The sequence below is a fragment of the Populus alba genome, chromosome 2 (genome assembly GCF_005239225.2).
Source record: "Populus alba chromosome 2, ASM523922v2, whole genome shotgun sequence".
Classification (NCBI taxonomy): domain Eukaryota; kingdom Viridiplantae; phylum Streptophyta; class Magnoliopsida; order Malpighiales; family Salicaceae; genus Populus; species Populus alba.
Genome location: NC_133285.1, coordinates 5,814,207 through 5,832,040, shown reverse-complemented (window position 1 = coordinate 5,832,040; position 17,834 = coordinate 5,814,207). Strand labels below are relative to the sequence as shown.

The following is a 17,834-nucleotide window of genomic DNA, read 5'->3' as shown; positions in this document are numbered from 1 at the left end:
CAATTATATCAAAACATGTATTTATTTTAAATCAGAACCTTTTTTTGTGTGAAAAATCAATTTGAAGGATGTGTATGTTTGTGTGATCATGTCGTGTTTTTTTAAAAAAAAAATTATTTTTTTAATTAAAATTTTTAATGATTTTTAATCGTTTTGATATGTTAATATCAAAAATAAATTTTAAAAACATATTATTTTAATACAATTATAAATAAATAAAAAATATTTTAAAAAATAACCGTTACCACTATCAATCGGTTAAAATTCAACTCATAATATAGCATGGGTTACCTTGTTGGTTAAACCAAACAAGCCACGTAAGAGACCCAAAATTTGCTGAAGAGCAAGATCCTCCGAGCGTGTACTCATGGGAAATTGGCAACTGTTGGTTGGGTTGTGGCTTTTGAGAATTCAGACTTCAGAATTTGTTGATTTGCTCTTCCAAAGACAACTAATCAGACCGATAAAGAATGCGGTCAGCCTGTACGCTCGGAGGGGGAGTTAAGGACGACTATCCAGTAGCTGATGAGAAGCGTATCAAAGCCCTACCTGGCCCTTCAAAGTTTGGCAATCCTCCCCCCTCGGATTCTAAATTAGTTCAGCCAGTCGAGAGATTTTCCTTTTTCAATACGTAGAATAGAACCAGCAATTACCAAACAGCAAAACTGAGGCAGCCAGGAAGCTCGTACTAGGTGCTTTCAAGTAGCAAAAACGAAGCACTCGCTAAATTTTCCAGCTCCTACCATTTAAGACCAATATTGGCCCCTTGTCTGGAGCACAGGCTCCGACTTGCATGCCCCACAGATGAGACAGAGACAACTATGATCAGCACATCCATCCCTGCATTTCTTTATATTTTCTCTCAAACATAGCGTTGTCCATCTGAAACTCACTCAATAACGTTTATTGGAGCACACCAGAAGCAACTAGGCAAGCATTGATTCAACTCTCCCCTGGTCCCTGTCCCAGGTCCAAAAGTTCAAGGTAGTAGCTCCTAGCTCCTACTAAGGAGAACAGTAACAAAAGTTCAAGGTGACAAACATTTCAAATTTGGTTCACAGGAATATGCATATGATTAGATAATAAATTATGCAACTTAGGAGTGAACTTCAAGACACAGACGTGATACGAACAAATTAATGACTGCACAATCTAATGGTTTAGTCCGAGAGACTAGAAGAACATGCAAATTGATCAACAGAGAGGATTGTGGAGCTTTTCATAATTCAAAGATTGCTATAGACTTACTGCCTCCAATCTAGTCCCCATATTACATGACAGAAGAAAAAGAAAAAACAATTTATGAATTCATCAACAATAACAGATGTTGATGGACAGCTTTCAAACAGTTCTACACTCCTGGTACTAGCTCACAGCTTAGCAGGCTTTGGGAAGATATCGGGAGTGAATTTCTGCGCAGCACTCAAACTGCCCTTGATCTTCAAAGCACCCCTGCTTGCATCAAATAAAGTAGGCAAATAAAAAACAAGCAGCAAATTGAATTAAGGCAGGATAGAATAGAACAGCTAAAGTTCCCACCTCATGAAAGCCATCTGGGGATTCAACTTTCCATTAGCAAGCTTTATAAAATCTTCGTCCTTCAAGGAAAATGTGGCATCAGGTTTCCCTCCTTCATATTGCCCTAAATTTCAAAAATCTTGCACAATCAACAACTACACTTGTTTAACAAAAAGGACAATTGTGTGTGCGCGAGCGTGAGCAAGAGAGAAAAATTCTAGTATCTAATCCATTGTCTAATTGATCTCACCCAAAAACAAAGCGTATCAGAAGAAAGTCAAGATCTTGTAGCTCTCACCTAGCAGAAACCTCGTAATACTAGAAAGCGAAAATGCTTCCATCACTATGCTTTTATACAGCAGTTGTTCTTGTTCATACACCATCTACTATCAGTCCTGGTTGCAGTAGAGGGACCAGTATACTAATTCAACATACTAAAGATCCTCTCCTTTCATCATCCAATTTTTTTTAAAAAAAACCGTCTTTTTTAGTTGATCTCTTGTTGCACAGGTCATGAAATAAGAAATAGGGCCAGAAACATATTGAAACCTCCCATTTTATTGATTTGCAAGATGTAGCTTTGTGTGTGTATCAAAATTCCAATCGGATAGCAGAAGATAAGCAAACTTAATGGAAAAACCAATACCTTTGATGACCTCGCCTTTCTTGAGATCAATAGTGTAAATCACCTCATCAATCCCAATTTTCTGCAACCCAAACCCATAAGAAAACCACCAAAAAAAGAAAAGAAAACAATCTAAACATACACAAACAATCATAGAAAAAAAAGGGGGGGTTACCTTGGGGGAGATATTGAATTGATAGACAAGGTTAACCTTATTTTTGACAGCAACACCTTCTTCGGTCCCAAGGAACCTCTTCAAAAGCTCAAAAATGGCGTCTGACTTTAGCTCTGTAGTAGCCATTGCCAATATGTTATGTTGCTGCTTTGATAGATTGGTAAATATATAGAATTTAGTTTTGTGGGTTATTATCTTGTTTCAACGAATTAGATGGGGTTGGGGTCGACGGATTTTGTTTATGGTAGTCTGATCGAGGTAGATGATGGGATGATGAGGTGGAGGAGGAGGTCACGGTGGAACACGCATCCCAATACCCTGTTTGTTTTTTCTTAGGCTTGTTATTTTATTAATTTATTTCCCGTAACGACGTGTTTCCTATCCTTCACTTTTGGGAACCTCTTTCCTCTACTTGGTTGGTTGATTTTCCTTCCTTCTAATTTAGGTCGACCTCAATTTAATCCCTAATCAAGATATTCATTTTTCTATGGGATCCTGATCTTATAAATTTTATCAATATGACTTTAAATATTTTAGGAAATTCTAAATTGTCATTTTTCATTAACTTCCACCACACTTTCTTCGGGTTGATATCTTTTTATTGCATGAAGTATGCGCATTATTCAAATAATATTAATAAAAATTGACGACAAGACTACATTGAGAAATGTAGATAATATTTGGAACCTAATTGATAATGCTTGTAAGTTTAGGACCTAATTGAAAATATATATACAATTGAGGAATTAAAATAAGGTTTACCTTACCTTACAAGGTCGGTTTCTTCATTTGTCTTACCGACACTAACTAGTATGGTTTTGTAATTGAGGTCTAGGTGTTGATTAATATTGTAGTTTAATTGTATTTTTAAATTTATTTTTTATGTATATATTTTTTAATCATTTTAAAATGCTGATATTAAAAATAAATTTAAAAAATAAAAAATATTATTTTAATATATATTTTTTAAAAAAAATTACCACAATCCTAAACATTCACATTACAAGAATCTTAAACAAATATTTTCAGTGAGTCTAGGATCAGGAAAGTAAGCAGAATCTTTTTCTTTTAATTTTTTTAAGGTTAGTACCAGTGAGAACTGGTACGCATTTACTTGACCAATAGAGTCTCTCGCTGGATCCAAAACCTCATTTTTTATCCATGCCAAAACAGAAGGAGAATCCATTGTTGTGCCGCTAGAGCCACTGTTGGGCTCTGGGTTTTATGCATTATAGAGCCTGCTTCTAGCTGCAGTGGTCTCAGCCCTTGATTGATATCGATGGAAGTGTTTATCTTAGAGATGTAGGTTGAGTTTTTGCGTGTAAGATTCAACCAAAAAAAGTTATAAAAACAAAAATAAAAATAGTTTTTATAGTTAAGTTTTGTATATAATTAAATTATACTTAACCATGAAAACTAAAATAAATATTTTTTAAGAACCAATCTTGATCTAAAGTTAACTGGTTAAATCATCTCTGGTTAAATAATTTTTTTTAAAAAAAGTGTTTTTTTATTTAAATATATTTACATTATTTTTTTTATTTTTTATTTTCAATATTAGAATATTAAAATCATAAAAAAATATTGCAAATATTAATTTAATATTTTTTAAACCAAGTATATTTTAAAAATATATTTAAAAAAAGAAAAAGAAAAGAAACAGTAAACCTTTATTTCAATATTACGATGTTCATTGCCGTTACAGTTACATTACAATTATAAAATAAATTATCAGTTATTTTTAATTCCCTGAGGGTTCTATGAGCAATCCACATGGATTTATTTTTCCCCATTTTGTCCTTGAAAAATATTTTATAATACAGAAATTTAACTTTATTTCTTTCGATTTCAATCGTATGGGTTGTTATAGTGTAATCCATAGGGATCCTTCTTTTTTTTTCATTACTACAGCATGGATTTTAAACTTTATTTCTTTTCAATTTTGTCCTCCCACTTTACATTGGAATGTTTTTAGGATTTAAAATTTGTTTTTATCTGCATGCTCTAGCATATCCAATATGAGATATAATTTGACATTTAACATTGCTACAGAAAGAATAATTTCTGGTTCGTCCATTTCATTAAACAAGCCTTGTGCATTACCACTCCCACCAAAAAAAAAAACATATTGAAGGAGCGAGCTATATCAGTAAAATAAAATGGGTGAGTTGTTGGAGAACCAATTTTTTTTTTTTTATAAATGTGAGTGTTCGAACTAGTTTGCACGTACCTCGACTAATCTCACAACTCCTAAATTTAACGATAATGTAAGCTCTTAGTAACTTTGAAATTTATGAGACTCGAACTAGTGATTTCTAGAGAGTAAATCTATAATTTAATCGGTTGAATTACACCTCTTAAAATTACCAATTATTCTTTTGCCATACGATTCCATTAGTAAGATCAGTAACAATAGTCCTTGTTCATGATTGCTTAACCATTTAATATCTTGAATTGATTTGATAAGTTAATATATCAAAATTTATAATTTTAAAATTTAATTTGGATTAAATTTTAATTTTAATTAAAAATAGTTATTACTTCAATTAAACCTAATTGATTAGCAGGTTGAACGAACAAACTTGGTTTAAATTTAACTTGGTCTATACCAAATACTTTTAAAAATAATTGAGCTAAATTGATTCAACAATTTGAAGATTGATTAAATGACTTAGCATGACAAGTATGCTTGGTACTTAATCTTGAAGAGTAGCTTAACTGGTTAGGGTTTATGTTTGATCTCTAATAGTCACGAGTTTGAATTCTCTTAGAACCACTGGAGTTTTATATGATCGTTAATTTTAAAGTCCATAGAATTAATTAAAATATGTGTAAGCTAACCCGAACATCAATATTAATAAATAAAATAAAATAAAAAGCTTGTTACTATCAAAATTCTTATTCAGGTTTCTTGTGCTTGCTTTACTTTTTCTGTCATCTGTCTACATTTTCTTAATAGAATCACTCATTTGTTTTGCATTGTTATTTGTTGGAGTTGGAAAACAAGTAGTTCTGAAACAATGTCATTATTATGGCCAAAATTGCGCGCTGCATTAAAACTATCAGTACCGGGCAAAATAAATGAGAGAGGGAGAGAGAAAATGTAAAGTTTTAAAAATAAAAGTGCACTGGTCATTGGGAGGCACGTGCAACCAGGGTGCACGACTTTTAATAGTCTTCCCATCAACAATGCATAGCCCAAATGGCAAGACTTTCTAATTGGGCTAGGCCCAAATAATTAGCATCCCTATCCATTTTCAATGCTATCTCGAGCAGATCGTGTGTTAGATTTTTATCTCAACACAGAAGAAAAATATTTAATTATCTCTTTATGCATAGTTTTTTCATAATATCTCCATGTAAAAGCTATGAAATTTTGGAGTGATATGGAAGATGCACTTGTACAGAATAAACAAATATTTGTTATATACCCCCTCGATTTGATATAAAAATGGCCAAGTCACAATGAGAATCGCAAGAGATAGAATTGAAGAGAAACATAGGACTTTTGCTAATTAGGAGCAAAAATAATAAATACTCGGCTAAAAAGGAATACGGTATTTATTATTTGTTAAAATGAAAAGTGAATTAGGAGACAAATAGCATCTCAGCTTGTTTATCTAGAGCACCAATATCCTAGGTGGTATGTTCTTTCCAAAATCTGGCTGGAAGTCCATGCAATGGCACGGGGAACGGGCCATAATGAATCCCACTTTGAGATCCCACCACTTCCCACCTGCGAACCAAAATACAAAAAGCTCTCGTCAATACAGAGATTGGGCAGTATTTTTACAGGAAAAAGAGTTCCTGCGAATTGTTACAGATCTCCGACGTCCTCTGTAGTATCTTTTACATATGTTGATCTTACTGAGGTGATAAAAACATTGAATCTAAGATCCAACGTATTGTTACAGGAAAAGGAGTTCCTGCAAATTCAGTGGTTAGTGTTTGGACATCAATACCATGATGTAGTTTTTTTTAGGAAAATCCCAATGGAGGGGCCGACAGGAGGATATCTCATTTTCGATAACCAAACAGCAGACAGACAATACATTCGATAAATAGTTGTCGTGATTTTCAACAACACCTGAACTTGGTGAGCAAATGGTGGATCATGATAAGCATCTCCAACTTGGCAAGTTCATTTCCTGGACAAGCATGCTGTCCACTTCCATATGGCATAAATGTATTGGGTCTTGGTGCAACCTACACCAATAAAAGGGGGGGAAATAGAATGAGGATTAGAAAAAACAGAAATTCCCTTGGCCACAAACCGACTACCCTGTTGTTTTGGCTAAGGGGGGTTGAAAACGTGAATGGCTATTCATACCTCAAACCTTGTTGGATCAAATTTTTGAGGATCTCTAAAATATTCTGGATTGTGATGAGTATTCCTGAACAAAGGCATCACCTTCCAACCTTTGGGAATCAGGTACCCTGTCACAAAGTTCAGGGTCAGTCACTTTCCTCAAATGTCAATTTCTATGATAAATTGAAAGAATCATTGCCAAATCCAATATAAGTTCAATTGACCACTACGTCTAAGTAGGATTATTTATGATTTTAATCTTGCATTTGTTCTCCAAACGTGGAAAACATTGTTGAATTTGACCAGCCCATCTGAACAGGGTGCCTTGTTATTTACTAAATACATGTGTGTAGGTCTGCAGGGATAACCCAGCGTTAGGACTTTGGGATTTCTACTGGGAGTCATAGGTTCGAATCGTTGGAAAGAGAGGATGGATTTAGGAATACCCTCAGTGTAGTCTTAAGCCAGTTTGGCTTCCAATGAAAACACAGATATGAGTTATTCTTCCTCTTACCCTTGTACTCGACATCAGCCACTGCTTCTCTAAACGTGAAGGATATAATGCTTGCCATTCTCAAGCTCTCCAACACAACCTGGCAGTACGTAGTTTCTCGCTATTAGCCGTTTGTAACACCAAAATGGCATCCCACTTGTCAAATAAGTAAAAATACAAATCTACAGTTTCGAAATCCATGCCTTGTGCTTGAAAGAGTTATGAACACAGTTCTGTAACATACCTTTTGAGTAAATGGCATGTTTCTCGTTTGACTCCAACTCAATGGCTGATTACTTTCATCATTCAATTTGCGAATTGCGTTCTGTTCGGCCTATAGGAGACAGCATTACCAGTAATTATCAGCAACTAATACATTTACTGTATCTCTATAAGGATAGAATTCATAAACAGAGACGAAACAGATGGGAGAAAGACTTGTTCTAGACTCTGCTGATGATTTGGCTTGTTCTTAATCGTACCTTTACAGCCTCTAGAACTTTCTGGTTGTCATGGAGATACTTGGCAATCCATGTCATGGCACTAGCTGTGGTGTCTTGAGCAGCAAAAAACACGCCAATAATGTTATCCGCAATTTGATCATCGGTAAGGAGTTCTCCTTTCTCATTTTTCGAATTCAATAGACAACCGAGGAGATCCTTCACAAGCAATCTCTTCTCTTTCCTTTCACGAATAATATCACCAAGAATCTTGCTTAATCTCTTTCTTGCCTGAAGAACATCGATTTTTGAGAAATTATTTTGAGGACTCGATGTTTGTCAAAGGACGTGCAATTAGTGAGATAGAATTGAACAAAATCTGATGTCAAATGTACTCTTGTTTGTTTTGCTTACCAGCACTGCCTTCCTGTAAGGAGTTCCTGGGAGGCTTGTTGGAAAGGAATTATAGCCTTTATCCACTATTCTGTAGTTCCTTTTCATTTCTTCTCTATATTGGGCTTCCAAATTGCCAAAAATTGCTAGTATTCCTACTTCAAAAGAAAACTGCGAAGGTAAAGGACAAATCCATGAGAACTTTAATGATTCTCGAGTAAAAGTATAAAAATAATACAAACATAACCTTAAAAAGTGCTCAGTTGTATGAGCAAGGAATATTAAACTATACAAGTATTCACTGAGAATAAATACTTAAAGAAAGCCATATAGGATATAGTCTGGGTGTAGCAAGATATCAAAGGTAGAAAAGTACCGTTAAAAAATTGATCCAATCATTCGTGTAAAATATTGACTACATATTGAACCACACCAACTGACCTTTTTCATTTCTTGAAAGGTGTTAAGGACATGCCCACCATCCCATGAATCTAAGGTAGAGGCTGCTGCGGATGAAATATCAGCAACCAAATTTCTGATTGAATCCAGAGACAAGGAGCTCTGAACCAACTTCCTTAGACGAATATGGTAATCTCCTTGATGGAAAAAAAGAGCTGATGGACCAATCAAATGTTCCTTACTTTTGGGATATGTTGGCTTGAACAAATGAGCTTGAGTCACAAGCACAAACCGAGCTGCCTCTGGGCTAGCCAGTATAATACAAGGGCAACCAAGAATGTGGGTCTTGAATATTTCTCCATACCTATATCACCAAGGACACCAAATTCAATTGCATGCACAAGAATGCTCATAAAGACTGAAGAAAACTACATATTGATCAGATGATCATCATGGGAAATACTTAAAATGATAAACACACACACACACACACAAAAACAACCTTTTTTGTTTGGATGCAAAGAAGACATTTGGGTCTTGAGAGTAGAGTTGAAGGGTCTCTCCAATGTAAGGCCAACCCATTGATCCTGGTGGGAGCTTAATTCCTTTATTGGGTTTTTTCTTTTTTCTTATCTTAATTATACAAGACACTACACTTATGAGAAAGATGAGAACGTAAGCCAGAATCCCTCCCATCTCTGTCCCAGTCTCTGTCTCTCTCCCCTCGTGAGTAGGTGTTAGCTACAATACAATACAAGGTAATGGAAATAGCTATTCTAGTCATTGAGAGAGCAGGAGAGAGCCGATTTATAGATGTGCAGAGGATATATAAAAGACAAAAACACTAATCTGGTGTCTCATTTTATTTATGGTAGTAATTTAATTCGAACAAATTCAGACAACTTTTTATCACACAGGCAATTTTTACCATGGAGAATATTCACGTTCAAGCCTATCCAGATGTTTTACAATTTTCTTGTTAAGGCTTACTATCACCAGGATTCACCATTTGTTAGCCATCGATCACTCCTACTTAATTTGTTTATATGATCTTCAAAGGGAACAAACAGAATCACAAATCTTTTTACTTTGTTGTTCCTAGCCCCCAAGTCCAGCCTGAAGAATTGCTAAACGAATAGCTGACTAGAACATTCCCTGACTAGGGCATTTTTCTCATCTGGATAGTGGTGTGGGGGCAGGGGTCATTTGACAGTTTTACGTCCTGGTTTGTTTTAATCGCTACAGTTTAGAATCTTAGATTCTTTGTTATCGCTATTTGTCTCCCATATATATATGGACTGCACGTAACAGATTGAATTAGGCTTTTGTGGTAAGAAAACGTAGCTTTTCGGTGTTGGTGGCGGCAAGGGTTGGTAGAAATCCTGCATTCATGGGAGAATGAAAGCTCTGTATCACAGAAGAAAGAAAAAAAAAAAAGAGGCATTGATGATCATATTTCAATTTGCAGCCTATCTTGGTTCTCAAAACAGTAATATGGATGTGCAATGTGAAAAGAAAATTATCTGTGCTTAAAATTTCCAAAAAACCCTGTTTATTGTGTTTTTGTGTGGAGGAGCAACCCTGTTTTATGCGTTCATGATTTTACTAGAAGCAGATAGACAGACAAACAGACAAAATCCTGATCACGGATTGCGAAATGTTATTCCATACTGTGAAACTCAAATCAAACAGATCAATGAAGATTCGATACAGCTTCGAAAATAGATTTTTCTAGAAATTCAAGACAAAAAAAAATGATTGGGTGATCAACTTATTTTATGGTAGTTTGGGCAGGTAATCTGACATAATGTAATGCCACCGTCCTACATAATCATTACAAGAAACAACTAGTGTCTTCCTTCTTGACTTCCATATAACTTCCCCTTCATGAGAAGCTGGAAGAAAACGCAATTTATTGAGAGAGAGAGAGAGAGAGAGAGCCTAATATTCTTACAATAGCATTGAACAACTCACAGTCCTACATTAATCATAACTCTGTTTGATCTATCCTTTACATTAGTTGTGTTACCTTCGACTACAAAACGACACACAATCCCCTAATTCCGACCACCACGATTGGTTCTTCAATATGGCTGAGAACTGGCCGCACCAGTCCCTTAATTTTCCGAGAATGAAGCACTGCTTCAACAAGTCTTCGTTTTACTGCTGGTTTTGATAAGAACTAGACAAGGGATAAGTGCATTCGTTTTGCTTCGGCAGCAGTGGATTTGACTGAGCTGTCAAATGCTTATTTCCTAGCAAATGATTTAACTTGGACTGAGCGCGCAAAACCTAGACTTCTTAATTTTGTTTTTATGGTTCATAAAAGTAATAACTTAACTCCTAGATATTGCTTAATCATTTCATCTTTTGCTATATCATAAACATCATTAATTTTTATATCATACTATCATTAATAAATAATACTCTAATTGTTATAAATTACAAATTAATTTAATTTTTCCTAAGTTTTCAGCAAAATTCATAATTAACTAGAATTAATTGAAACTCAACTAATTATTCATCATTTCTTCAATTCAAACTTGTTTAACCAAAATTAATACCTTTTAATTATTATTAATTCCACACAAAAAAAATTTCTCCAAATCTGCAACTTAAACATAAAATTGATTAAAAACATTAATACCTATTAAATTACTCATTACTTCTTCTATTCTAATATACTTGAGTTATAAAATCACACTCAGTTTTAAAGTAATAAATTAAGTTTATTTCTCTCAAATCCCAAATAAATTTAAAGTACAGATTATATATTAATACAATAAAATTATCATTATAAAACAAGTAAGATACTTAAATATACATGTAAACTATAAAAGTAGACAAACAAATTTCAAGAAATTAACTTTAAATATAAATGAGTGTTACAACAAAAAAGAACATGTTTTTTTATTTGGTGGAGTAAAGTTTGACAAGAAACAAAACCAAAAAAGGAATGTTGTGTCTAAGTTTAGGGTTTGAATTGAAATCAAAGAAGAAGAAGATAATGTTTTAATTCTTTTTAAAATCGCTAACTAAAATTCTATGAAATTTATCTTTTAATTTTTTTTATTTAATTGTCATTTTCGTTGAAATTACAAATAAACATTTTATATCATAATTTTCATCAATAAATAATAATAGAATAAATTTTTTCAATGTTTTCATTATTTCTTTTCAATTTTGAACAATGTATTTTATGCGATACATGATGCATAAAATTGTTATAAATGTCATTTCTTAGGATTTTAATAATAATGTATTGGAAGAAGGCTGAATATTAGCCGATTAGTTAGCAACAGTTATCTGATACGTAAAGGATTAATTATACCAATGCTTTTAGGAAAAAGATAAACAGTCCTTATAAGATAAATATTGACAGTTAGATTGTTAGTTTCCTTTGTAATCATAGACTTCTATTCCACTTCTACTCACGCCTCTGCTGCTGCGTTGTATATATATATGACACATTACATAATAAAGATTACACTGCAAATTCCACAGCAGCAACTCTGTTATCATATTCTCTGTTCCTTCTTTTCTACATGGTATCAGAGCAGGTTTCGATTGACCTGCATTTCACTTAAAGTTTTCTATGGAAGACTCTTCTAAATATATTGGTGCTGATGACATCAACATATATTCTAACACATCAGAAGGAGAACAAAGTAATACAAACCAACGTCTTGGTTCAGTTTTGTTGAATGAACTCAACTATCTTCCTTGGTCAAGAGCTGTAACAATTGCTCTTGGTGGAAGGTCCAAACTTGGCTATGTTAATGGCCATATCAAGACCCCTGACCCTTCCTCGCAGAACTATGAAGCATGGCAATGCAAGGATCAACTTGTCATGTCTTGGTTACTTAATTCTATGGAGAATAATATTGCTGAAATTTTTAGTTATTCAGAATCTTCAATGGACCTATGGGAGGCTGTGAAGGAGATGTATGGAAATCAAAACAATGCAGCTCGTGTTTTTCAAATCAAAAGAGATCTTGCTAATCTGCAGCAAGATGGCAAGACTTATGTGCAACTACTTGGAATTCTAAAAGGTATGTGGAGTGAACTTGCATTATATCGACCTCTTACTGTTGATATTGCAGTATTGAAAAAACGAGATGAGGAAGACAAGATATTCCAATTACTATCCAGTCTTGGTCCAGATTATGAAGACCTTCGAAGTCGAATTCTAATGAACTCTGATCTTCCATCCCTTGCAAATGTATGTGCTACAATACAGCGAGAGGAAGCTCGCAGAAAAATCATGAATCCAGAGCCAAGAATCACCTTGCCAGAAACCCGTGCATACGCAGTTACCAGACAGATGAAAAGTAATAAATCTTACAAAGGAAAACGACCAGATTTGAAGTGCACTCATTGTCATAATCTTGGACACACAATCGGGCGGTGTTGGATTCTTCATCCAGAATTAAAACCTGACTTTGAAAAGGAAAAGGGGCTTCAAAAGGGTTATGGATATAAAGCTCACATTGCTGCTCGCTCTACTGATGATTCTTCTCCAAGTAATGTAGTGAACTTTTCTACCAACCCGTCTGCTCTTCTTAATGATTTTGCCAATTATCTTAAGGAAAAGGGTGATGCTAGCTTGACAGCCTCAAGCAATTCTGATTCTACAGCTATTCTTGGTAAGTTTGCTGGTTTCCTGGCAAACTCTGATCATCTATCCCAAGAGAATTTAGAAGGTATTTTGACTGCTTTTAAAACTGCTTTAGTTGCTAGTACTGTACATAATTTTTGGGTCATTGATTCGGGTGCCTCTGATCACATAACAAATAAAATGACTAGCTTACACCATTTCGAAAAAATCACTACTCCAACGCATATTTCTGTTGCAAATGGAAAACATGTCCCTGTCGAAGGTAAAGGGAAAATTAAGTTGCTCTCTGAAAATATTGAGTCTTTGGTTTTATATGTTCCATCTTTTCCATTCCAATTGCTTTCCATTGGCAAGGTCACCAAAACACTAAATTGTCGTGTTATATTTGATTCTCACCGAGTTCTTTTTCAGGACCGCGCCACCGAGAGGATGATTGGTGAAGGTTTCTTTTTTCAAGGGCTTTATTATTTTTCAAATGATTCTAAACGTCCTCAAATTTCTGCTCTTTCTTCCCTTAGTCAGGATCAAGTTTTATGGCATCAACGTTTAGCCCATCCTTCCGAGAATGTTCTTACAAAATTAATGCCCAGTCTAGATGCTAGAAACATCACTTGTGATACATGTCATCTATCAAAATCCACCAGACTGCCCTTTTCACCCTCTATGTCTAGAGCAAATGAGATGTTTGAACTTGTACACTCTGATGTTTGGGGACCAACTATTGAATCCTTTGATGGCTACAAGTATTTTGTTACTTTCGTTGATGATTTTTCTCGTGTAACATGGATATATCTTTTAAAATTCAAAAGTGAGGTTATTGATGTTTTTAAGGATTTTCATATGCTAGTCATAACTCAATTTTCTAAGAAACTTAAAATTCTTAGATCTGATAATGGCACCGAATACATGTCTCAAAAAATGACACAGTATCTAGCTTCTCATGGCATTTTACATCAGTCTAGCTGTGTTGGTACACCCCAACAAAATGGGGTAGCTGAACGCAAAAATAGAGATCTGCTAGAAAAAACTCGAGCCTTGATGATACAAATGCATGTTCCCAAAACTTTTTGGTCTCAAGGAGTATTATCTGCTGCATATATTATTAATCGGCTACCTAGCCGAGTGTTGTTTTTTAAATCACCACTTGAAGTTTTGCAGAAACAATCACCTGATATATCACATTTAAAGGTGTTCGGTTGCACATGTTTTGTGCATATTCAGGCTTCAAATCGTGATAAACTTGACGCAAGGGCCGCTAAGTGTATTTTCCTGGGATATTCTTCAACCAAGAAGGGATATAAATGCTATCACCCTCATTCCCGGAAACTATTCATATCAAGAGATGTTCAATTTGAAGAAACTATTCCATACTATGATGAGAAAAATCAGGAGACATCTTCAAAAGATATTTTTCCTCTTCCATATCCAGCTCCTGCAGACACGGTATCTCCCTCAATCTTACCTCCCGCGACTAGCAACACCCCATCATCAACCATTGATGAGCCCTCAGGTACAGAGAGCTTCGGTCAAATTATTTCAGAATCTGAAAAAGATCATGAAGACTCTGAACCCAATGCAAATCCCGATAGCAGTATCCCTGTGTCTACTACAGGACCTTCTTCTAGCACAAGGGTTGCTAATCCTATTATGGCTAATCTTGAGGGTGATTCCCTAAATAAGCAATCTGAATTGGAGACTCATGTTATTCCTTTGCCACAGACTCGTAAAAATCCAGTTCGTAATCGTGCTCCGCCAATTAAAATGCAAGATTTTGTCACATTTGCAGCAAGACATCCTATTTCAAATTCCCTTACATATGAACAACTCTCCCCTGATCATACTGCATATCTTTCTGCTATATCTAATGTTCAAGAGCCACGAAATTTTCAGGAAGCTAATACTCAAGATGAATGGAAACATGCCATGAATGATGAACTCCTAGCTCTTGCTCAGAATCAAACCTGGAGTATTGTCAAACTTCCCAAAGGAAAACATGTTGTTGGCAGCCGATGGGTGTATAAAACAAAGTTTAAATCTGATGGCACCATTGACAGACATAAGGCACGTCTTGTAGCTCAGGGATTTACTCAAACCTTTGGAGTGGATTACAAGGAAACCTTTGCTCTTGTTGCAAAGATGAACACTGTTCGTGTTTTATTATCAGTTGCCGTAAACAAAGGATGGTTAATGTGTCAGATGGACGTAAAAAATGCCTTCTTGCATGGGAACCTTGAGGAAGAAGTCTACATGAAATTGCCTCCTGGCCACCCTCAAGCTTCAGATCCTACCTTAGCGTGCCGACTTCACAAATCACTTTATGGTTTGAAGCAGTCTTCACGTGCTTGGCATGCTCAATTAAGTGCTGTTCTTGAAGAGCTTAATTTCAAAAGAAGTAATGCGGATTCATCCTTATTTGTTCATCTTGGACCTAAGGAAACATTGGTGGTTCTTATCTACGTTGATGATCTTATTATTTCAGGAAATAACAGTGAGGCTATATCACGCCTCAAAGCCACCTTACAACATCACTTTTCAATTACAGATCTTGGCAGATTGAAGTATTTTCTTGGAATAGAAATGGCAGCTTCTCATAAAGGATTATTTCTTAATCAACGCAAGTATGTTCTTGATTTACTCAAAGATGCTGAGATGATGGATGCCAAGCCTGCCCCTACTCCATTGGACAGTAAATTGCAGCTTGCCAAAAATAGTGAACCCCTTCAATCCATTAATCACTACCAGCATCTTGTGGGTAAGCTCATTTACCTTACCATTACGCGACCTGATATAGCCTACGCAGTTAGCCTTGTTAGCCAATTCATGCATGCACCTACTACTTTCCATCTGAGTATTGTCAAGCGCATCCTACGCTATCTGAAGGGTTCTATTGGACGTGGAATTGTCATGGCCAAAAACGATCACACTCAGATAACCGGATACAGTGATTCAGATTGGGCTGGCAATGCTATTGATCGCAAGTCAACCACTGGCTATTGTATGTTTGTTGGTGGTAATCTTGTCTCTTGGCGTAGCAAGAAACAACATGTCATTGCACGTTCTAGTGCCGAAGCTGAATACCGTGCCATGGCATCAGCTGCTTGTGAGTTAATTTGGCTTAAAGGTCTCCTATCTGAACTGGGTTTTCCAAGTAGCATCCCTATGACCTTGTTTTGTGACAACCAAGCTGCCATGCATATTGCAGCCAATCCTGTGTTTCACGAAAGAACAAAACACATTGAAGTTGATTGCCATTTTATTCGTCAACAAGTTCAGTCTCAGATTATCCAAACTCATTACGTCCGCAGCCATGATCAACTTGCTGATGTGTTCACAAAATCCTTGACCTCTGCTCATTTTCACCGACTGTTGTCCAAGCTTGGATCAATTAATCCCCTTGATCCAGCTTGAGGGGGAGTATTGGAAGAAGGCTGAATATTAGCCGATTAGTTAGCAACAGTTATCTGATACGTAAAGGATTAATTATACCAATGCTTTTAGGAAAAAGATAAACAGTCCTTATAAGATAAATATTGACAGTTAGATTGTTAGTTTCCTTTGTAATCATAGACTTCTATTCCACTTCTACTCACGCCTCTGCTGCTGCGTTGTATATATATATGACACATTACATAATAAAGATTACACTGCAAATTCCACAGCAGCAACTCTGTTATCATATTCTCTGTTCCTTCTTTTCTACATAATGTGACAAGCAAACTTGGTCATCAATATTTTATTTGTTAGTAAATAGGTTTACTTCCTCCTCGAGGATTAAAATTCTATATGAAGCCGCAAACTGATATGGCAATTAAGATAAAATATTATAAATTCTATGTAAATGGTTTTATGACATCATTGCATCAAATAATAAACATTTTTTTATATAAATTTTCTGTTTGTTTAGATATTTCTTTTACGTATATTAGTTTTTTTGTATAACATTAATGAAATAATTGATCAATAAAAGCTTTAAGCTATTGAATGCGTGGCAAAATTAGAGCTTTACGCTGTGTACAAATAACTATAGACAAGTAAGAAGGAAAATATGTAAAAGACTTAATAGAAAAAAGAAAAGAAGTAAAAATGTAAATTCCTTTTTTAAAAAACAAATCTCTTACTTAAGTTGCATGAATGTAAAAATAAAAAATAAAAATAAAAAATTATGTCAACACTCTTATTAATTAACATTAAGTTGACTGCTAGAAGAATTTACACTTTATCACTAATAAGATCTCAATACACCGCTTATTACATCATCGTTAAAGATAATGTTTGATTATTAGAAGAGTTTACACGTACTATCCAAAATATATTGGTTACTCCCACTCTCCAACTATTTTTTTAAAAAAATACATTTTATGTATGTTAAATTATGTAATTATATGGGTGTCTATTTAGTAATTATGAAAAAACTATAATAAAATAACTAAAATACTCTTGAACACAGTTTCAAGAAAATAATATTTGAAGTGTAGTTGATTAATTATACCATGAAGGAAAAAAACCCTTGCCCCTAGTCTTACGAAACGGTATTTTACTAATGACCCCTTTTTAATATATATAATAATAAGCAAGTATATGTGATTATTATTCCATACGAATATCAACATAAGATTAATTGTTTTTTGTTTAGGCTTGGTGCATGCTAGTAGTATTTGACATGTCATTATTATTCCACGCACCAAGATAAGACCAATTTCTTGTTTTTTCTTACAGCATTCTACTATTGGAAATTTTTGGCTAATTGCGCACAAGATAAGATCACTTTCTTGGCTAGTTGGGCTACTTTCGTAAACACCAGTAGCATAGCCAAGAAATTTCGTGTGGAGAGGTTAAATTAAGAAAAAATCTAGAAGAAACTAGA

The 17,834-nt window shown here is 34.8% G+C and overlaps 2 protein-coding genes across 2 annotated transcripts; both read right to left on the bottom strand.

Moving 5' to 3' along the window:
• Window positions 1-1,190: 1,190 nt before the first annotated feature.
• On the bottom strand, window positions 1,191-2,675 carry LOC118062637 (sterol carrier protein 2). The gene is made up of 4 exons (XM_035076474.2): window positions 2,319-2,675; window positions 2,165-2,225; window positions 1,540-1,642; window positions 1,191-1,452 (listed from the first exon to the last, which is right to left on the bottom strand). Exons 1-4 carry the CDS (start codon window positions 2,442-2,444, stop codon window positions 1,371-1,373), a joined length of 372 nt encoding a protein of 123 aa, XP_034932365.1. The 5' UTR covers window positions 2,445-2,675; the 3' UTR covers window positions 1,191-1,370.
• A 3,049-nt stretch (window positions 2,676-5,724) lies between these two features.
• Window positions 5,725-9,752, bottom strand: LOC118062636 (abscisic acid 8'-hydroxylase CYP707A1). Its single transcript, XM_035076473.2, has 9 exons — window positions 8,855-9,752; window positions 8,395-8,716; window positions 7,975-8,124; window positions 7,603-7,851; window positions 7,365-7,454; window positions 7,142-7,220; window positions 6,649-6,755; window positions 6,406-6,524; window positions 5,725-6,054 (listed from the first exon to the last, which is right to left on the bottom strand). Exons 1-9 carry the CDS (start codon window positions 9,046-9,048, stop codon window positions 5,955-5,957), a joined length of 1,410 nt encoding a protein of 469 aa, XP_034932364.1. The 5' UTR covers window positions 9,049-9,752; the 3' UTR covers window positions 5,725-5,954.
• Between the last annotated feature and the right edge of the window lie 8,082 nt (window positions 9,753-17,834).

Coding starts and splice junctions, on each gene's coding strand:
- LOC118062637 (XM_035076474.2), bottom strand. CDS start 2,444: ATGGCTACTACAGAGCTAAAGTCAGACGCCATTTTTGAGCTTTTGAAG. Junction 2,226..2,318: donor AATTCAATATCTCCCCCAAG/GTAACCCCCCCT, acceptor TTTGGGTTGCAG/AAAATTGGGATTGATGAGGT. Junction 1,643..2,164: donor GAAAGGCGAGGTCATCAAAG/GTATTGGTTTTT, acceptor TTTGAAATTTAG/GGCAATATGAAGGAGGGAAA.
- LOC118062636 (XM_035076473.2), bottom strand. CDS start 9,048: ATGGGAGGGATTCTGGCTTACGTTCTCATCTTTCTCATAAGTGTAGTG. Junction 7,455..7,602: donor AAGTTCTAGAGGCTGTAAAG/GTACGATTAAGA, acceptor TGTCTCCTATAG/GCCGAACAGAACGCAATTCG. Junction 7,221..7,364: donor ACATGCCATTTACTCAAAAG/GTATGTTACAGA, acceptor ACGTACTGCCAG/GTTGTGTTGGAGAGCTTGAG.